At 38.6% G+C, this 23,098-nt stretch overlaps 1 protein-coding gene across 1 annotated transcript in view; it reads left to right on the plus strand.

The window, feature by feature from the left end:
• Positions 1-23,098, plus strand: part of LOC108798063 (calcium/calmodulin-dependent protein kinase type II subunit delta-like) — a gene marked incomplete at its 5' end in the record, with an annotated part of 74,718 nt that overhangs the window by 31,579 nt on the left and 20,041 nt on the right. Inside the window, 3 exons of the mRNA XM_018569777.1 lie at positions 8,263-8,325; positions 17,532-17,585; positions 18,481-18,525. Of these exons, the coding sequence (XP_018425279.1) occupies positions 8,263-8,325; positions 17,532-17,585; positions 18,481-18,525 (162 nt within the window). The remainder of the gene's footprint in view (positions 1-8,262; positions 8,326-17,531; positions 17,586-18,480; positions 18,526-23,098) is intronic.

Raw genomic sequence — 23,098 nt, forward strand, 5'->3', positions numbered from 1 at the left:
GCAAGTGACTTATGGTGAGCTGCTACTTAGTATTGAAGACAGTAACTGTGGACAGCAAGAATGGAAAAAAAGATGAAGACCAATGTATAGAAGTAAGACTGAACTTTGTTCCATAGTCTTGCCCAGGTTTAATAAACTCCAGAGGAATTTGGAGAATTCGTGAAAAAGGAAACAGTTTGAAAAAGTGCAGAGAGCTCTAGGATACTCTAGATCTGCTATGACATCACTGAACTCTAATGCCATATTAGTAGGGTGGGAAAATAACATTTGCCTGGTTTTCGTTATGATCCTCTGGCTTTATTGACTTGCAAATGCAAGTATGTGGATAAGGAGTTCTGAACTCCCTTTGAGTTGACTTGCCACATACTTGTACTATTTTTTCTAATAAAAAGGAGCTTCATAGGTCCTAATTCTTTATTTACATCATATTTAATATCACATGGGTATTGAACATATGTTATAAATTTGGAACATTAGTAGCATACGCCCAAAAGGAAGAAAAGGGCAAAACTTGAACAGTAAGTAAGATGTAATGAATCTTAGATGGTTACAAAAATACTCTATAATCTTAAAAGACAAATATTGATCTTAATTCAGCTTTGTTCCCTAATGCCAGTCCTCATTCAGGATATTAAGAAAGTACAGTCTTCACCTACCTCTCCTTCCAACTTTAAACTGGGATGTTAGAGTCATGCTTGCTGGGGAAAATATTCTAGGTGTGCAGTAAGGTTCACATTGACATCCCTGAGGTCTAATCCTATATTAGTGAGATAAGGGGGGTGATTTACTAACCTAAACACACGCACGTACCAGGTGCGTGTGATTTTCACACAGCAAAACTTATTTATCAACCAAAAAGTCTCTAAAAGCATATTTCCACTAATGCCATATATGGAAAAAGCATGCACATGATGCATATATAATGCTGCTTCACAGTTTAGACAAAAATGGTTAGCTCATGCATTTACAATCCTGCATTCATCAACGCAAGCAACACAACGTAGAGATAATTTACACAACATCACCTTGCAATTCATGCTTGGCTTTGCACAACACACCTGCTGGGTGTGTACACACTACAAAGGTGTTTAGATTCCACCAATAGATCATGCTGGGAGGGAACACACTACAGAGGTGTATACATGTTCATGGTGTGTTTATAAGGTTAGTAAATCAACCCCAAGGAAACACTCTCTATTTGTAAACCCCAGCTGGGCGTTTGGAATAAGGTGGAGGAACATGGGTAAACTCAATAAGCCCTTTTACATTATTTTACTTAGTGAAAGGCTTTGTGAATCAGTTAATATCAGAAGGTAGAAAATCAATTCTTCACTTGAATAAATCCATGAATCATTTCACTAATATATCAGATGCAATATTATAGCCCAGTTTGCCACTCTTAGCATATAGTGTAGTCTGACCGTTAGAGAAAATACCTTTCTCTTGGTGCTGGCACAGTAAAGTAGATATCATAGATGCAACTATGCCTTTCACTTAGCAAAGTGAATTGTTTTGCAAGGGAATCTTCCCTTAGCTTAGTGACTGTGGTGAAGCTTTACTGACTTTTATCATCCAGTCATAAGCTAGCTAAAATACTGTTTTTTCATTCTCCTTGCACGTGATATTCCTACGTGGGTATTCTTTGCAATGTGAATTTTTTCACTAAGCTAAGTGAAAATTCACAACTTAACATGCTATTCTCCTTTAGTAAATTAACCCCAATGTGTCATTGTCTACTCCACAATTGTTCCTGATTGGTTGGTTTAACACAGTCCAACAAGCTTGTCATGATCACAACATTTCGTCAAGGGGAAAACTAGGAAATTTGCAAAGGTGGATGCATTTCTTTTATATATAGGTTGTATCTTATCCTTCTAACAGTAGTAATCCAATCACAATATTTTGCCAGCTCATATATATGCAAGTCTTATGGCCTTAACAGTCAAGATATAAAACTAAGGTAATAAAGAGAAAGGTAATATAATTGAATTTCTTCCATCTTTTATGGATGCAGTGTGTGAACGGGTTGAAATATTTGCCATGTTTTCATGGCTGGCCATCTCCATTTTGGAGATCTCCCTTCCTTCTGTGCAAACCACAGGGCATGGGGGTGTATCCCCCAATTAGGGAAGTTCTGACCATTATCCACTTGGTCAAAAACAATACAAAATGGATTGAGTCTATTTAAACTGGACAAAATAAGCCTCTGCACTAGTTATTTTTCTCTATGACGTATTTTATTTTTTTATTTCACAGTGGTTGTCTTCTAAATCATTTTGCTTTCAATGTATTTCAAGACACAAAACACAGTACTAAGTCAGGATTTGCAGGAAGTTCCTTCTCAAAAAAAGGCTATAATAATTCCTGCCTACATTTATATTCAAGACTTTCCTTGCATTTACCTCATTCTGTGCTGGAGTTAGATTTACTAATGGATATACAACCATTATATCTTTAATGTTTTCCTGCAATTTCAGTTTCTGTAACATAAGTGAATAATTTTAAATGATTATGTAACTTTTTTTTATAGATACTACATACAGGATAAGTAAAAACATTTTTAAAAGTATCCAGATTTGCAGGGATTATATTCTATCTTTCTTACAGGGCAAGGACTCCTTAGTAAATCTACCTCATTGGTGTCATCAGATTTCATGCAAATATTTACTAATCCTTTAGAGTATAAGACATATTATTATTCTATTATATAAAACATTTATTGCCAATAATTAAATGGTATTTGTTAAATATACATAGTTCAGTTGAAGCTTATGTTCAGTATGGCTGTATTAAATGGAAAGCATAGTGGTCTTACATGGTTAAAATTTACTGAACGGTCATTCTCATGGCACTGCAATAAAAGCGTACCTGCCAGCATTTTTTCTCAATAGTGCTTTAATTCCAGGAAAAAGAGCAGAGAAAAAAAATGTTGTTAACCCTTGCAGTGGGACTACCCCTGCACTGCAAGGGTTAACTGCTTATTTTTGTCTAGATTTAAAAAAAAAAAAAAATTTAAACTCGCGCAATGCTCTGAGTCGGCTTGTTGTGAGACCGGTCCTTCCAGCCTCTCTCCCCTTCCTCTGCAGCGGTCTAAGGTCCCGAAAATCATTATGTTCTATACACTGTGTATAGACGTGAGGATGCTGAGGAACATTCCAATGCTGCATCTTAGGAGGAGAGAGGCTGGAGGGTGCGCTGTGACAGCTGGCCAGCTTGGAGCTTCGGTTAAGTATGTGTCTTTTATTTTAGTACCTAGACAAAAAAAACGAGCACTTAACCCTTGCAGTGCAGGGGTAAACCCACTGCAAGGGCTAAGAAACCGTTTGCTTGGAGCTCTTCTTTAAGTTCATCGGACAACTATAGTTGCCAGATTGTGTCTGTGCCAGATCTATCCTATGTCTCTCACACACGCAGATAGATAGATAGATATACAACAGAGATCTTATTGTTTTTATCTAATTAACATTCAGAAGACACTCCCTATCTTGAAAGGTGTGTTCCCATTCAGGTTGTTTTGCATAAAATGAAAGGCTTTTTAAAATGTTTGCCTGTGTAAATATATAAGGGGTTATTCACTATGGAGCCGAAGGATACAGCCGTAGCTTCGACTGATCCTCGGCTCTCTTTGGCCACCTCTGCCCTTCAGTCCAGTCGAACCGGGCTATTGTGAATAGCAGCAGCAAGCCAAGCAGGTCAGTTGATCCGAAGGCATATGCTTTGGCTTGACTGAGCCGAAGTGACAGCTGAATTGTGGAGAAAGGTTGGCCGAAGCTGACCAATCTCTACGCAAATGACAGCTGGGCGGAGCACGCCGTGATCTCACGGCAAGCTCCGCCCAGATGAAATGACAGATCAGCATCCCCAGGTCATGGGGATGCTGATCTGTCCTTAAAAAACCGCCGGCTCCACCCAGTTGTTATTCATTGGCCAGGACCTGCTAGAAGACTCTGGCAGGTGCCAGCAAATAGGAAAAAGTTGCGTGGAGCTAGCTGTCACCACTAGCTCTGCCCAACTGTTTTTCTTTTTTCCTCTTGATTTCTTCTTTAAAATATCTTTATTTTTTAATTTTCCTATTTATTTACATTTTAAAAATAGTTTTTCAACTCTTTTTTTTTTCATTCTTCTCACATATTTTCTATTCTGGTACCAAGCCATAGCCGAGCCAAATGCAACGCACGGCTGAAATCACCCATACTGAGCCGGAGTGAACAGCAGAATGTTGTTCGGCTCACTTCCGTTCGACTGGGTTGTCCACTCGGCCTGCCTCCGGCAGCTTTGTGAATGACCTCCATAGTCTTACATCTTACACGTTTTTTCCGCTAAAATGTATTCAAAATATAATCAAGTTTACATTTAAAATTCCTGAATGTTGTGGAACGTTTACATCTCCAAGTATAATTGGGAGCTCTGTGCCTAAATAATCAGCATGGCTGCACCCAGAGGGAATTTTGTATGTTATCAAAGCCAAAACTGGACATTGGCAGACTCAGTGGAAACTCTATTTGAACTGCTGCACGTCCGCGTGCTCTTTTTATTTTGTTATAGGTTACCATTGTTTGAGGCTCATATAGCCTGTTTCTGGACATTTGTTCTACTGAGACCTGACTTTCCATTCAATACAACATATCTGTTTGTAAGGCATGACATTTACATCAGCTGCTCATATTACTGTAGTTTTAATTGTGTTTTTAATTTTCCCTTTTCTAATTTTCTTTTTATGTGGAATGTGTTTCATGTGAGGTAAGATTCCAAAAAAACTGCTGTTTTTTTCCATCTTTCTTCATTTACTCTACCCTTGATGGAACCCTTGATGGAACAAATTGTTCTGCAGGATTTTCTTTTTACTAAGCACTAGGATATATCCTTACACTTTCTGCTTCCGTACTAATATATTTTTATTCTTCAATTAATGTTTTAACTTTATATCACTTTTGCTTTCAAATGGGTGGGATTTTTGTCCAAAGCGTCTTCTGTAATTAACTGCCATTATCAATCCCAAAAGTTCTTTGTAATTACTGGGTCTATTGTTTTATATATATATATATAAAATGAAGATATTTTTAAAAAGACAAAACTAATATTTCATTACAACAAACTACAAACTACTTTACATTTTTGAAGTGTTGTGTATGATACTATCAGGGTTATTCACAAAAGGGTGAAGAGTTTGGAGAAGGCAGAAGTGAACAATCTAGGACAACATAGCTGAACTGGGAAGTGAGCTGAATTGGCAGGAAAACTTTTTATACACAACATAGCTTGGTAGGACATATGAAGTCACCAACGTCTTGCAATTAAAGTTAGTAGGCAAAGCTTGCTATATTTTAGTTTACTAACACATTTTTTGTTGTTTTGATACATCTTTTTATGTGCAAAGCGCATATGTGCAAAATTACAATAGGTGTGGTGACGTTTTTCACATAATTCTTTTTTATACCTAAATGCATATAAGCACAGTGAAGAAAGTTCTAGCATTTGTTTATATACATATCTATATGAATTTTGGAATGTTTTTACTGGGTTAATTCATATATCTAAATTAAATGAGGCTTCTGTAATGTTTGCAGGTATCGGAATGACAGTTGGTCTTATTCAAGAACACATCAGCAATGCATGTTGCTGTATGTGCATTCACAAAGAATGAGAGTACTAATAGGGGATGCCCAGCAGGGCTCTCAAGTTTAGCCCTGCCAAGTGCCGCATTTAGTGATACTTTTTCTTAAAGGAGAATTATGAGGCAAGTGATTTTCACTCAGCCTCATAATCTGAGCCGACCTGTGACAATGAAACTGTCACAGGTCGGCTCAGTAGATCGGGAAGTGAGCGAACACATACCGACGCTTGTTCACTTCTCGATCTATCCCTGCATACCCGAAGTGCAGAAAGAGATCGACTCAGCCGATCCAACATCTAGATCGGCTAAGCCGAACCTCTGGCAGGCTACTCGCTGCTGTTTGGTCAATTCTTTTAGATGCTGAACAGCAGTGAGTGAATAGCCGAATGCCGTTGAGCGGCATTCGGCTCGGCTGTTCTGCTCGCTCCCTCTGTGGGAGCGAGCAGAACAGAAAATTAGTGAAAAAGTACAAAAAAATAAATAGAAAACGATTGTGCGGAGCTAGCAATGACAGCTAGCTTCACCCAACTGTTTTCTATAGGCCGGCGGTTCGGCTGCCGTCAAAAAAAAAAGAATCACACACACCACAAACCACAGGGCATAATACACACTGCACAGCACACAGGGCATAACACAGACACACACAGACAGCGCAACGCACAGGGCATAATACACAACGCAACACACAGGGCATAATACACAAAGGGGTCTATTCACTAAGCTGCCGCAGGCAGCCAATGACTAACCGACCCCAAGCGAAGTGAGCCGAACGCTGTTCGGCTATTCACTTCAGGCTGGTACGGTTGATTCCAGCTCAGCATGTTCGGCCGACCTGAAGTGCAGAAGGAGTTCGGCTCAGCCGATCCAACATCTGGATCGGCTACGCCAAACCTCCGGCAGGCTACTCGCTGCTGTTCGGTCTATTCTCATAGATGCCGAACAGCAGTGAGAAAACAATTGTGCGGAGCTAGCAGCTAGCTTCGCCCAACTGTTTTCTATTGACCGGGCGGTTCTGCTCCCGTCAAAAAACGAACACACCATAGGAATGCTTAGCTAGATTCCTATTGGCTATTTCACTATGCAATAGCAAACTAGCTATTGCACACACCCTCTGCTGCTGTAAATCACCAGAGGGAGGCCTGATGGAGAACTGCAGGTCCCCCTCTGCTGATTGACAGCAGCAGTGGGCGGGTGCAATAGCTAGTTTGTTATTGGCTATTGCAAATTGAAATAGCCAATAGGAATCTAGCAATGCATTCCTATGGCGAAACATTTTTTTTTTTTATTCTGACGCCAGAAAAAGCAGTGTTTCTCTCCTGGGCGGGCGGGAGCGGGAGACTTCCGGAGCGCCCGGGAGAGTTAGGCTGTCTGGAGATCAATGTATCTGGTTAGCTGGTAACCAGGGACGCTGATCTCTCTGCAAGTGGCCGGAGCCAGCCGTAAGATCACGTCTGGCTCCGCCCAGCTGTCAGAAGCAGGCTGTCGGCCGGCCAATGGCCGGCCCCTCGGCCAGCTTTGGCTTTCACCTCGGCTCAGTCGAGCCCGCCGGGAGCTGTAAGGGCTATAGTGAATAGCCCGTACAGCAGCCCTTCGGTTCTACTGAACCGAAGGGGTACTGGGGCCTTAGCCAGCCGAAGCTACGGCTAGATCCTTTGGCTGCTTCGTGAATAGACCCCTATGTCTCTATAGATCTTAGTAGTGATGTAGGTTTAGGCAGCAGGGTTACTTTAAAGTATAATTAAATGTAACCTTGACACTACATATAGTACTATACTACTATTTGTAAACTAGTGTTCTCCAAAGCTATGCACTGATTCTTAGGTGACTGTAGCTGCTTCAAACTGGCATCTCTTGGCAGTTTGTCACCATGTCCTGGTGCAAATAATAGGGAAAAAAGCATAACTCTATTAATACGTGCATTTGTTTATGCTTCAAATAAAATAAGAGCACATTTTATATAAAGTTGCCATTATGTGTGAATGGCCTTTTGTGAAATTCAGAGCTACTGAATTATTGATCACAGTTTTTAATGCAAGGAATATATTACATTAATTGCTAGATTTATCAAATGTCATATGTTCATGCACTTTCATTATGACATTTAAAATGCATTATTATAAACTACAATTGCTGAGCATGCAAAATTCTGGTGACAAAAGACCAAATTAGGGCTATCCTTCTGTGTAGTACAAGAGAGGGGCCTCCCAGAAGTTTTATTTTTCTGGGATTGTGAGTTGCATGTACAGCTCGACCAATGTAGTTCGGTCTAAAAGAATGAATGTGAATGGAACAGATTTATTAGAAACATTTTGTGAGATAAAATATCAAATACAGTTAAAGTAACTCATGCATTTTCAACGTAGCCTAATGCCCAGCACCGTAAGTTACCTACGTATATTTGTGGCTTGACTTGTCCTTTAAATTATGCCTTTGATAAATCTGTTATTTTTGAAGTGTATGGACACTGTTATATCTTTAGAAAAGTCTCTAAACTATTCAGCTTTTCATGTACAATGGTATCCACTTTCTCCTTAAATTACCACTTACAATTCTTTTTTATCTATTATAAAACTCAAAAGTCTACAAAGCCTACAAAAAAGATTTCTAATTTCTCCAACACAGGTTGTTTCTGTTTGAATTTTTCTTAATATAAAAACTTTTATTCATTTACAGCAGCACGAAGTTTACTGAAGAAACCTGATGGAGTCAAGGTAAGCTTGGATTTATTTACAGGACATATTCCAGATTTCAGCAACCTGGGTACTGTGAAGGTGCTATGTTTTATACTAGACCAATACATTCTAATGGTTTTTAACTACTATGATGTATGACACATCTTTTCTTTGATATTTCAACATTTTCAGATATTGTGGTAGACAGTGTATGGTGTCTAGATGTGGATGTTCAGTGCACTACTGAAAAAGTGACCAGTGTATTGAAATAATTACTAATTCATTTTGCATGTCCTTACATTTTAAATAGCTAATTGTTACTTTTTTCTTGTAGTTCTTCAGGTATTTTTTCACAATTTTTGGATTTCAAAGCAGAACTATAGACAGATCTAAAAGACTCACATTTAATTCAATTGTGTAATTTTTAAAATCCCTAGTGCTAACTCTAGACACAAAAACTTTAATTGAAATATATTCTTTTATAGCCACAGAGGATCCAAAACTACTTTGTGTGTACCAATTGCCTTTGCAAACTCAGAAGAAAATTTACCCAAACCTTGTTTGGCATTTACTAATGTCCTCCTGTTACCCAAAACTCATCAAATAGCAGGCTACCGCTTGCTATATACTGACAGCATAGAGCCACGCTGCAGCCAGGAAGGATCCTGACAATATTGTTGAGATCCATCCCGCTACCTAATTGACAGCTATTTAGAGCCAGAGGCGGCTGTGCCTGTCCCCTCCCCTCTCTGTCTCTCCAGTGAGCACTGGGGGAACAGAGGGGGGAATCCCTGCTGGGTGCGATGACTGACAGTCACCACTCTCTTCAGATGAAGATCGTGATCTGAGCGATCAGCGGTTTAAGATCGTTCAGTTCTCAAGCTATAGAGCCGCTGTGTGACAGCTGCAGTGTTACACACTGGCTGTAACTATGGGGATGAGTGCGTTTCACTCTCCCCTTAGTTCTCTTTTAATAGTTTTGGAAAAGTTACAGTGATGACATCATCACTGTGCTGCACATTGTGCAGAGAACAGAGCTGCAGCAGGGACTCAGCAGGTTCACTCATTAGAAGCTGCCAGATAGAGGAAGGGACAGATACAAGACCAGTCACTCTGCACAACCAGCGAAAGCAACAGTGCCTGGTCTTGATTACAGGTAGCCCACACCAGATTATCGTACAGATCTGGAACAAATACACAAAGCACACCAACATTCCAAGGAGGAATACACATGCCTCCTTTATTTGAACACTATTTGACTATCCCAGAGTACAGCTTTAAATGTATTTGAAAATAATACCTCAATCTGTCTTAATATTAACCTCCTGTATTCCCCTGTACTTCAGGACTCACGTTGGAAAAAAGAAGGGGCACTACTGTAAACCAGCCAGGCTTCACTGCATTATATAGTCAGTTCAATACAGAAAGCTTGTTTTTAGGAGTTATAATCTTTATTAGTGTCCTGCTGCACATTTGTAGCGGCCAAAGAGGTCTTTGACCAAGCTGTGTTTATTTAGCTGCAGTGGGAAAGAGTAAGACCAGTGACCTGGCTGTGCTGTTTTGCAAGAGTTTTTGAATTGCAAAATTGGAGGAACAGATATATATATATTTGCACACACACATTTCACCTGTGTATTTAGACGTTTTGCCTATAGTTCTGCTTTAAATATACTTCTGTATACCACTGTTAGTGCTAACTTCTGCTGACCCAGGGGAATGTAGGCAGCTATTCTATCAACTATGCCAATGTTCATCTATTATAGATGAATATAAATCTATTCACTTCTACTTCCTATCCCAGAAATGCGATTAGTGCTTAATGAATTACTAGACTTAATATTGGCTGTACTGACTTTAGTTTGTGTAGGTGTATTTCATGTTCATTTATATCAACTGTTGAACCATAACATAAATCATTGATGGGAGAGTGCATATTCTTTTGACTAGTCACTGGATATTTTCTATTTCAAATATAGGACCCATAAGTAGTGAAAACATATTATAACTCTTCTCTAGAACAGTGGTACTGAATCCTGGTCATCAAGGCTCCTTTTATAGTTCGTATTTTTCAGTTATGTCAGCAAGCAAATATGTGATATGCTGTATGTGTGTTAGCGATTAATGTGGTTCAAATGAAAAGAGGCCCTGTTAGTGAGCTACTGAAATGAAGCTCCACTGCTTTACAACACAGATCTGTTCATTTTTCCAGACCTGGCTGGAGTCAGGGGTAACCGAATGTAAATGGATACTTGTCCGCTTAGATCTAGCTGCCCATAGACTAACATCGGGCTTTTGATCAGGTCCGTCTGAAAAACTGACAGACAAACCTGATCGAAAAGCCTACGTGAAAGTGATGGGGCAACTCTCTTCCTCTGTATGATATTTGTATAAAGAGCCACATATAAATGCGTTAAATTATTATATTATAATTACGACTACTGATCTTTACTTGTTGATAGGGATCATGTTCTATAAAGTAATCTATTATACTAATGTGTTATATAAAATAAGTCTAGTCTTAGTAAATTTGAGTATCAGAAAAATAATACATACAGTATGTACATACTAGGATACTAAGGGGAATATTTATGAAAAAGCAAATGTGACTTTCACCAAACATTCGCCAGTAGTGAATCGATAACTGTCATTTTAAACAGATTCGCCTCCAGTGAATGTTTGGTGAATGTCAGATTAACTCCCATAAAAATAAGTCTGTATAATTGCTGACAGACTGACATGAAACATTGCTGCTGACATGAAAAAATTAGTAATAGTCATTACCACGGCCCATTTGCTAGATGTAAGGAAAAGTGCAAAAAAATAATTTATACATGTATTCTATTTAATGGAGAAGTAAATATTGTTGGAATGCATCTCGGAATTGCCTTCCCTGTAATGCTTGCATGTTTTTGTGCAAACTAAATAGACTGGATGTGACACAACAGTCAAACATACAGTATGATTTTATATTACTATGAAATAGGCAGAAAGTGTTTCTTTCTCCTCCTTTTCATCTTTACCTCATAAATTTACAAACAGTAGAGAAATAGATGCTTTTTGACTTCAGATAACATTCTCATGTCACAGGCAAACACCGATGTTATTTAGCCAAAATAACTTACAATATTTAAAAATGATATTTAGGTGTGGCTTAATAGCTTGTGCATGAAGAACAAGAGTAATTAGTGAACCACAGTATATGAAGAACATGCTAATTTTATATTATGTTTATAGAGGTGGATGTGTGCTTATATTTCTTTTTTGAACTGTCAGTATCAAGGGTGCTAGTTTTTGGTCCATAAATAGTAAAAAAAATATAATGATTCTGTCCTTTACTCTTCTAAAAAATTATAAGTGAACATGCAAATGATGATACATTTGAATCTACTATCCAGTTAAAATATGCAAAGCCCACCATAAAATTACAAATGATATGTTATGCAAAACACCTATCTCATGCCATAGTGTCCATTTTAAATGTATTTATTTATGTTTTTGGAATATTATAGAGCAGTCAATGTTGTACCAACACAAATGCTGTAGTGGCCCACTGGTACTTTTGTTGGCCAGACAGACTTTGATCAGACATGTTAATTGATTCTCACACACTTTTAGAAAATCCCTTTAAGAGTGTAGAAAAAGGCTTTCCAGGAAACACTTCAAAATGGTAATGCCAGAGTGTATTTTGGCGAAATACTGCATGATACAAAAACCACTTCTTCAGCATTCTAAAACAGTTTCTGGGTCAGAGTAAAGCCTTGACTCACAAGTCCCGTGCAATATAATATTCCTCTCACAAAGCTAAAGATCTCTGCTAGGCAGTGGATCAAAAGTACATTCATTTGTATGAGGATGTGCATAGTTCAGCTATTCAGCCAAGGAATACAAAAATAAAAAATCAAATATTAAATAATATTATGCTGCCAATTAGTTAATCTGCAGGGGAAGATGGGGGTAGGGAAAATGTAGATTTGCCGCACCAATGAACTGGAGTTATCCTCATCTATGAGCACAATGTGTGCCATTTATTTTTATTGGTACAGTCCTGGAGAAAGTATAATTACAAGTGGGTGTTCAAGATATTTTCAGCTCCCAATGATTTACCAATGAGATTGTTTTATTGAAAAAACTGTTCAGCCCAAGATAGGCAGTGAATTTTCTTTACTGTGTATTTCCCCCTGACAACCGACATATCATTGAACATATATTTGAAATATCTAAGTTTAATTTTGCTGCTTATTAACCTAGCGCCCGCGCACGGGCAGAAAAAAACAGTTCGATGTAAAAAGCCGTTACCGGCTGTTTCACATATACACGATCGGCGGTTCTATAGCCTGCCGATCGTGTGTATGTGCTGGCTGCGTGACCCCCCCCCTCGAGTGCCGCTGCTGCCCCCCCTTCCTGACCCCTCACCTTCAATCCCGGGATCCACTGCCCCATCTGCGGCCCGGAACCGGCTCGGGAGGGTGTCAGGAGGTAATATGGGATGGAGATCAGCATCTTCCTCCTTGCTGACCTCCCTCCGTGCTGTGAATGCGGACGTAATGTGTAAATACATAACTTCTGCATTCATCTGTCAGTCATCTGGCTGCTATTGCCAGAGAGAAGAAGCTGATGAAGATCTCTGCTTCATCAGCTTCTTTTGGGGTCCCCAGGTGATATTAGGGGTCTTAGAGACACCTAATGTCTCCATAAAGAGGACCTGTCAGTGTGCCTTTGCTATTATGTAGGGGGATTTGTATCCCCCTATGCAATAGCAATGACATTAAGTTTAAAAAAACCTAAAAAGAGTTTTAAAAAAAAGTCACATATCAAAAAAGTTTTTTAAAAACCCCCAAAAATTTCCCCACCGCCATGTTTACGCACATATAAACGTAAATACGCGTCCGGTACACCAGCGCGCGGAAACGACAATTGCGCTACACACGTTACATATCGCCGTGAACGTCGGAGTGAGAGCAATCATTTTAGGGCCATCAATCACTGATAACACTAAACTGATGAGCGGTAAAAGCTTTTAAAGCGTCGCCTATGGCCAATTTGGGGTATTATCGTTTTTTGAGGTTTCGCGCGCACACAATTTTAAGGCTTGACATGTTTGATGTCTTTTTATCTGACGTGACCCCGTCTTTTATATGTTACCAAAAAATGGGGTAATAATGAATGTTTTATCATTTAACATACGGGAAACAGTTGTTTTTTTTAAACAAATTTCAGTAATTTTTCCCTAATATAGTAAAAAGTAAAAACCCCAGTGGTGATTAAATACCACCAAAAGAAAGCTCTATCTGTCCCTAAAAAATAGTATAAAATGTATTTCAGTACAGCGTTGCATGACGGAATAAATGTCATTCAAAGTACTGCAGCGCTGAATACTGAAAAATGGCCTTGATGGGAAGGTGGTGTAAACACCGCGGACTTCAAGTTGTTAAAGACTTTGAATCAAATTTTGAGGCTGTCCTTTCTAGTTTCCAACTCTCTAGCTTTTGCAGATTTGCAATTTTAACACACTGAGGCTGATTTACAAAAGTAAAACTTTGAATCAAATTTTGAGGCTGTCCTTTCTAGTCTCCAACTCTCTAGCTTTTGCAGATTTGCAATTTTAACACACTGAGGCTGATTTACAAAAGTAAAACTTAATACATTGTTGCTGTGTTCACTTGAAATACCCAATTATGTACAGATGAAATACATAAACAGGATTTTGCTTTTCACATTCACGTAACAGCAAAAAATGACAGTACCCAAAATTATTAATAGGCCATGTGTTAAATGCAATTACAGGTCATCACTTTAGAGTTAACCGTAAATGAGTAAACTAGAATTATTTTTCTCTCTGGTATCTACGGCGATACACATACATACGTGTGGCGGTGGCGGTGCTTTTAAACTCGTTTGTGTTATTTTTATTTATTGTATTATATTGTCTTTTTTTACACTTTTTTCACTTGACAATTGATAACACAAGTAAGTTAGCAAGATTGCATTGAGCAGGCACATTTTGTGGATACATCAGAAGTCTATTAGACACCTACTGCTTCAGCTGTTTCAGCTGTTCGAGCACAGACTGTGCTTGATCCCCTGGAGGGGGATGGCACCTTGTGAGTAATGTAGCCTCCTGTCAAGTGACATTGCCTAGGTCATCAGACTGCAACATTGGAACTTTCTAACAAGTCACAAGGTGGGAAGCTACAGTAACAAGCTGATCTGTGTCAGACATTTGTGAGTACGGCCAAAATCTTAAGTGACACCAGGATTTACATTATTGCATCATCTTTGAGCCAGCTGAGTGATACACAAATAAGCTAGATTTTTAATAATGGTTAAGGTACTTGAATGCGTTTTTAAAATAAACTCCTGAGTATAGTGCCTTTAAGTATGACTTTCACACCTTTTACTTCTCATCCCTGAAATTGATGTTGTTGCACAGAACTGCTTTGCATGTGTAGATATATTATTTTCAACATTAGGTTACTCTGATTTCCTGTCAGCTTGTTCACATTCAGTACATGAGCATGCTTCGGAGCCTGGTTGGTTCCCAGTGGTGTTCTTCGTCTTTCAGACTGAGTGCTGTGGTGCAGGGGATTATGGGAGATTGATATCAGAAGAGATTAGGGTAGTTACACTTGTCACATTTAAAATAGTTATTTTACACTTATGCCTCATTTACACAAGTGGTCAGGGGGTGTTAAAACCATACAGTTGGGTTGTCCACCAGCCAGATCTTGATTATTTGGGCTCCCTCATTAGGGAATTGATATGGTTATGACGCATTTCCTTTAATATGTTGTTATGGTTTGTTTTGAGTTACATTTGATGTATATCGATATGCAACTTCTTCAGGTGCAGTCTGCGTACTGCAACCTGAGTCGTGATAACTGCCGAACATCGCACATGTTTGTATTTTCTTATACCTAATAAAAAATTGACATGCTTAAAAAAAAAAAAAAACATGCAGTTGATGTGCAGTTTTACTGCCCCAGCCCCCGATGCAATGGTAGCACTGCGGCCACACAGTTTTGTGTCAATGTTTTGACACAAAAACATACAGCATGTCCCGTTTGAAAGATGGTGAGGTTTGTGAAAGGTGACAATTAAAAAGAATGAGACCATGCCGCAACCACGTGGGTATGTGGTTGTGGTGCAGTACTTCTGTACAGAATCCCATTGGGATAAATAAAAACCCCTACATTCAGGAGATGGTAGTGTTGACTCCTTAACGCCGGGCAGCCGCTGCTCCACTGCCCTCTAAAAAAAAAGCGATCCACCACAGATCGCTTTTCAGAAGGTGTAAAGACGCAACCCATCTGAACTAGGACTTTTTTTAATACACCAACACATATATGGAATGTTAATTTTTGGGAATCTTAATTTTTGGGATAACATACACTTTAATGCTTGTATATAACTGCACTAATTTGTGGCTTATGTATCCCATAGAACATTTTTTTATGGTCTTCATGATAATGTTAACATAGATTTATAGCTGCTTTTGGCCACACACATCTGCATACTAAACTGTACAAACGGTACCTTTGCTATATATGAGGCTCAAATCATTTAATATATTTAGCATACTTTTGAAAAAAGAACTTTGCTGGGAAAATCCCTTAACTCAAGCTTTCTGGACATTCCATGCAAGTATTGTTTATATCCATATTTTTTTATGTAAAATGATAGCACACTTCAGTGTACAGCCATTTACATCTAGTTGATAAATGCTTTAGGCATGGATCGTTTTTCTTTCACACACAACAAGTGTTTAGTACAAGGATAACTGATTTAAATTTTACTAGAATAAAATGTCAGCTCTTACATCACTGTGCACGTGTCCCTTATTTATATTTGTGGACTCTTGTCTCAAAATGTATTTTACAGATACAAGAAGATAACAGTGTATGCGCAGTCATCTGCCGTGTATCTAAAACGTAGAGATTTAGGGAATTATGTGAGCAAACTGATGTATGTTTAAAGTATATGTAAACCTATTAACATGTTAAATTAATTTCACAAGTAATTTCCAATATTTTTACATCTGTAGCTTTTATTTAAATAATACCTGTTGATTCTGCCATGAGGGTCCTTGTTCAGGCACATTCTGCTACAAGGTAACAACTCTCTGTCCCTCTTTTTCAATTGTGCTTCTGCATTGTTACCCTGTCACGATGGAGATTAAAAGGGGCCATCCCGACAGATTTAACAGACACGTTCCACTGTTGTCAGGAAACCCACACTGGAGTGCATATTGAAAGGGAATGCCTGAAAAAAGGCTGCAGGAGATCAAAAGCACGATGATTCAACAAAGGTACATACAGAGTAATTTAGCAAACTAAATGTAATACAGTTAGGGTTTACATTTACTTTAAAGCAAGCCAGTCCCATTTGTAAAAATGGCACAGGCTTGCAAATGGACAGTCTCAGAATGTCGATCACCTGGGCCGCTACTTTCATTGTTTCCTCTTGCTGATCTCCATGTCACTAAGGTGAACAGTGGTATCCAAACCAAAATTGCTCTCTGTATTTATTTTATTTGCAGAAAATTTCTTTTGTTTCTGTAAAATAAAGTTCATGGCAAATTCATTTTTCTCTCCTTTAACAGGTTCTGTCCTTCCTCAAAGTAAGTGGAAAGCCTCTGTACTTGAACCACTGTTGCTGAGTGGTATGTTGTAACTACTTGGCATCTCTGCTACTGCAGCAGAACCTGGACAGCTCCACATTGGCACAGCTAGGATTCATGGGTTTTAACTTCAGAAAGAAAAACTATTTTATGCAATGCCTGTTTCTGCTACTGTATGTAGGTTGGCCAGTTAAATTGTCTGAATTTCAGGGGTCCAAAGTCAGACACCCCTATAAATTACCCCTATAATCATCCCTATAAATCAGCAGCATGTGGGAAAGTTCAGAGGTTTTCCATTTCTTTAAAAAAAGTGGAAACCTTCTTTAAATGCCCCTTTCTGTGATCTTTTAGATGAGAATTTGAGAAAATGAAAAGTGGAGTTGTTACTTGTTTGACCCCATGCAATTATTGCTTTCATTTTCAAAATGTGCTTTAGGTCAAATGAATTGCAATTTGATGCTACCACCACTTTTATCCCCTTTAGTATCTGTAGTTGCTTCCCATTGACCATCAGCTAACTACTACGCACTCCGATGTGTTGAAAATATTTTGTGATTCTCTATGTGCTTTGACTTCTTCACTATATACCTAAGGCTTGTCTTTCTTTCTATTTTCTTCATATCCACAGATGAACAACAAAACCAATGTAATAACAAGTCCTAAAGATCCCAACCCACCTCTGGTATAAATAGCTTTTTCCTCCCCCACATATATTTGAGATTTTTTTTAATTCTCTTTTGCTTTAATGTTTATTTTGCATTTGAAGACCTAAACTGTTGCATTTTTGTTGTGATTTTGTGGGCAAGTACCTTGTGTAAGCAGTATGTTTTTCCGCTAACCTGCCACAGGTGGGCGTTTGATTAGATAAGCTCATACATGTGCATGTGTTGTCCCAACGTGAGTAGAGTGTGCTTTGTGTTGCCACTAGCTCTCCTTTTGGTCAATATACTTGAATGGCTTAAAGTAAAAAGGAATATACTTTACATTAGCTTGGACATCAAGGGGAGCTAGCAAAAGTATCTCTAGGCAACAACAAAATGACCTTATTCAGATATTGTTCCTGTTTTTAAAGGCACATAAAGATGTTACCAAATTGCCTGAGGTATGAATACCTTGAGGAATATTCAAGTGTATAACACTGACCACGTGATAAATTTAGAATATTTGGTTAAATACACTAATGTTTTTACTGCACATATACTGTATAATCACACATTACAGGAAACCATGCTGCTTGTGGTAATGATACAGAATATTGGCGATCTAGATGGTTTTTTTAAGCTGTTTCTGTAGTCAGAGGATGTCATACCTTGACCCGTTAGTTCTTTACTACTGATGTAATGACAGAGGTAGTCTTCTCTCCTTCTTCACACCAATCCTGAATAAGGTCTTTGCATGCTGCTCTGGTAGGTAACATATCTTTTTTTTTTCTTCACCCAGGGCAACAATCCTGGTTCATTCTTTGGCAGCATTTCACATGTATCTAGTGCTGCCAGCAACATTCCAGCATGGGTGTCTTTCTTTCTGTGCTACTGTACTTACCCATAGGTACTCTCTTTCTCTCTGTTCTTACTCAGGAGCCCCAAACTACCGTAATCCACAATCCTGCTGATGGAAATAAGGTATTCAGAAAGAATCAACTCCATCTTGCTTTCTGGCTTGCATACTTCATCAACAAAATCTGTTGACAAGTCTCTTTCATTGTCCACCGGAGGAATTCTATAAACATCTTACACATGCATTTAACAGATACCTGTCACCCCATTGTTAAATTTTTGAAAGGTGTTCTGTGTGTTCTGCATGAACATGGAAATTTTGCGACCCATTTTTGCCTTTACAACAAAAAATAGTAAAGTTTGTGCTTAAGCTACAGGCTGTTTTTACATTGAGCTCGATGAGCTGTGTTTACAACAAGAAAAGGCTGTACTTGCATTTGATGTTTCATGCTCTGGATTACCAGAGTTCTGTTTGATGCCTGTAATTTGCATATACGGCTCTTTAACTTATTATATGTTGACTTTGTTGGGTCTGAATCAGCACCAGTTTGAAGTAGGAAAAGTAGTCACAGCTAAGAGATGGCAAAGCAAGAAAATGATCCCCTCTTTTACATCCCAGAAAATAAAAATATCTTCTTCTCATACAGTTTATATAGATACATGCTTTATTTTAAATTTACATCTTTCGTCATTTTAATATCTTATACAGTTCTTTATCATCTCTTTTTGATTCTGGTGCTATGGAAAGTGCTATGTATTTTAGATTTCTGATATGTGATATCTAGCTGAAGTTTTTCTAGCAACCATTTTGTTAAGCCCACAGAAGGAGTTTTTGTAGCCAGATGACCCTTGCTATCCTATAACATTTTACATTTGGTAGGGTCTAAGGGAGCTAATTAGAAAGATGCACAACAAATAGGATAAAAATAGGGAAGGCAGCTTTAGGTCTTATGCAAATAGGCATTTAAATACACATCTTTAAATATAATCAGCAAATTACAATGACATATTTAAATTTTTGTATTTTATGTGCATTTAATTGATTCAATGTATGTTTCCATGCCACAACTGTTTACCATAATCTAATCCAATGATGCACGTGTACTGCATTGTGTCCATTTTTGTGTGAAAGCGTTTTATTGCAATATGTGTTGATGAACATACTGCTTTAATATACTGTACCAAACTGCAAAATAATGATGATGAGTCCCTGTACAGTGCAGCCTAATATAATGCAGCTACACAGGACAGAGAGGAAAATGTGTATGTGGCTTCAGTGATTATTATGAGAATCCTTCCTTGGCCATTTAAGAGCCCTTGAAAATGCAAGAATAGATGAATACAGCACCCTGAGCCCTTACAGCTAGTGTCATCTCATTGTATCCAATAATTCATGCTACTGAGGTAAGTAGAATTGGTTTGAAGCCTAAACCTTTGAACTTGTCAGAATGAATAGAACTTCATGACACAAATTTAATCGCTCATTAAACTGATTCTATTGTTAGCTGATTTTAAATAAATTCAGTACAAAGCTGTTGGAAATGGAAATAAATATCAGTTATAGCTGCCCGTGGAGAGAGATTCTTACTGCTTATTAAAATATGATGTAGTTAAGCAGTTAAAAAAAAAAATTGAATTGCTCGTCTTCAGTATGTCACAGTACATGTTGGCATTCATGGTTTCCTCAATGAACTGTAGCTCCCCAGTGCCGGCAGCACTCATGCAGCCCCAGACCATGACACTCCCACCACCATGCTTGACTGTAGAAGCAGAGCATGATCCCCTCCCTTTGGAGACTGGGCCGCAGGACAGTATTCCAACATTATAACGACCCCAAACACACCAAAAGAACCTGAGGGTAAAGGTGATGGACTGGCCAAGCATGTCTCCAGACCTAAACCCTATTGAGCATCTCTGGGGCATCCTCAAACGGAAGGTGGAGGAGCGCAAGGTCTCTAACATCCACCAGTTCCGTGATGTCGTCATGGAGGAGTGGAAGAGGACTCCAGTGGCAACCTGTGAAGCTCTGGTGAACTCCATGCCCGAGAGGGTTAAGGCAGTGCTGGAAAATAATGGTGGCCACACAAAATATTGACACTTTGGGCCCAATTTGGACATTTTCACTATGCTTAAAAAGGTACTGCTTGTCCTTCTTGCGATAGACAAGTAGTGCCTAGTGTTACAATGGCAAACAATAAATCAATTTATATTGCTTCAATACAAGAGCCACGTGACCATTTGTATCTACTTGCCTTGAGTGCAGTTTTTACTTGTGCAGTGCCCACCATTGGACTTATAGATGGATATATACACCAATCAGCCATAGCAATATGACCTCTAACAGGTGAAGTGAATACCATTGATTATCTTGTTACAATGGCACCTGGAAGTGGGTGGGATATAATAGGCAGCAAGTGAACATTTTGTCCCTGAAGTTGATGTGTTGGAAGCAGAAAAAATGGGCAAATGTAAGAATTTGAGTGACTTTGCCAAATTGTGATGGCTAGAGTGCTGGGTCAGGGCAACACTAAAACTGCAGTTCTTGTGGGATATTCCTGGTCTGCAGTGGTCAGTAGCTACGAAAAGTGGTCCATGGAAGGAATACCGGTAAACCGGCGACAGGGTCATGGGCAGCCAAGGCTCATTGGTACACATAGGGTGCAGAGGAGGCCGCACCTTGCAACTTACAGGACCTAAAGGATCTGCTACTGATGGCTTGGTGCCAGATAGCACATCATACCTTCAGTGGTTTGGTGGCGTTTATGCCTCAACGGATCAGGGCTTTTATGGCTGCAAACGGGGGACGTACGCAATATTAGGAGTATGGCTGATCAGTGTATGTACTGTATATGTAAACTGTATATTAAAACATATAATCACAGTTCAGTACAAGTTTTTGCCAGAGATTAGTTTTATATGCAATGGAGTATTGTGCATAACCTCTACATGTCATGGTGCTGTTCATGTTGTTAGCTACAGAGGTTTCCTACTAAAAACAAATGCTGGCCATAAACTACAACATTCTCACAATCTGAATCTTGCTATCAAAAATAAGGTACTGTGAGGGTGAAGAAATGAGTGGTAATAGAGATTGTCTGATACTGGGTCTAAAATCAGTGCAACCTAATACGGTTTGTTCACGTACAAAAGGAAATTATTCAGAAAAGTTGTGGCAGGTTTTATCAGGCATTTTGCACACATGTACTCTTTCTTGTGGCTTTGCATGTGTGCATATATAGATTCCATCTTTTTAAAGTCTGTTTAAATAGTGTAATGCATGATTTATCATTCAGTACTGCTGTATGGGTATGATTTTATGAATGCCCTAGGAAAATTTAAACCACTGTAATAATTTCTGTTTATGTAAGTAATATGAAAACTTGTATATTGTTTTGGCCACCAGCCCCTTATTCTAATGTTAGAAGTAATCTGTAATGATTGTGGGTCAATTTTATTATTTAAAGTTTCAGGTTTTATACGGCCAAATACTTAAATTATTTCAATTGCAAAGCCACCATGATGGAAGTGATGGAAGTGATAAAAGTGTGTGTTTTGGCAAAATCTAAAAAATAATTAGCACAGCTCATCAATATGTATACACGTCCCCATTTTCTGCCTGTAAGTACTAAAAAATACCTGATGATCCTGCCAGAAAATGCAGCCAGCTCCTAGTTTCCTGTAGTGTAGGTTGACAATGTGGCCTCTGCTTCTCTAAAATAGTGATTTAGGAGAAGAAACAGAAGGCAGCTGGTATGGGAGTGGGGTGTGTGCTGAGAATATAAACATGGAGGAATTATGGAGATGAGAAGAGGGGGATGTACTGACATAGCCCAGCAGGGAAGAACTCTGACTGCATTTCTGGCTGAATCATCAGGATTTTTTGAGTACTTTCAGTATTTTTAAAGTGATGTAACATAGGGAAATGTTCATGTGTATTGGAGAGATCTAATGGATTCAGATTTTGTTAATTTTAATTTTATAAGGTTTACAACCGAGGTTATACCTATGTGTATAAAATGTGTTCTTTTTTTTTTTTTACATAAAAAACACTTAATGCAAAGTGCACCCTTAACATGGGTGTTAAAGGACATTACAGGTGCTAAAGAAAGAGCACAGGAGAGGCTGTTTTTCTTCAGGCTCTCTCTCCCTAACTGAAAATTCAGGGTGACCAGCTCTCTCTTGTATTGAAAGTTCTATCTCAATAGTCCGATAGGTAGCAGGATTAGTTACTCCTCTAATTCAATCAGTTCACAGGATTCACTTAGCATTGTGGGTTTTCTAAAGAGAGCACAGCAGAAACTGTTTACCTTTACAATACATCTCTGAAATGAAAATGTTTGGATTGGCAAATGTACACAGCAGCCAGGAAGGGAGATATATCACTGCTTTTACTCATCCAGCTGTTATTTAGAATTTTAGCTATTGTGATATAGTATTGGGAGGCTTTTTTTCAATAAAGCAGTAATAATATAGCGAGAAGCCTTACCAAAGAATTATGTTAAAGAAAACCAATGAAAGGAAAATATGGAAGCTGCCATTTCTGACCTCTCCCTCTAAAAATACTTCCCTGACAGGATGCCCTGTGGTAAGGACCTATTAATAAGTATTCACCCCTATTAGAGCCAGCAGATGACACTTTGTGTAGTTGCTAGCTCTCAATCCCAACTTTTACTGACAGCCAGGGTCCCCACTGACAATT

The sequence above is a fragment of the Nanorana parkeri genome, unplaced genomic scaffold (assembly GCF_000935625.1).
Source record: "Nanorana parkeri isolate BGI_ZX_2015 unplaced genomic scaffold, ASM93562v1 scaffold36, whole genome shotgun sequence".
Classification (NCBI taxonomy): Eukaryota; Metazoa; Chordata; class Amphibia; order Anura; family Dicroglossidae; genus Nanorana; species Nanorana parkeri.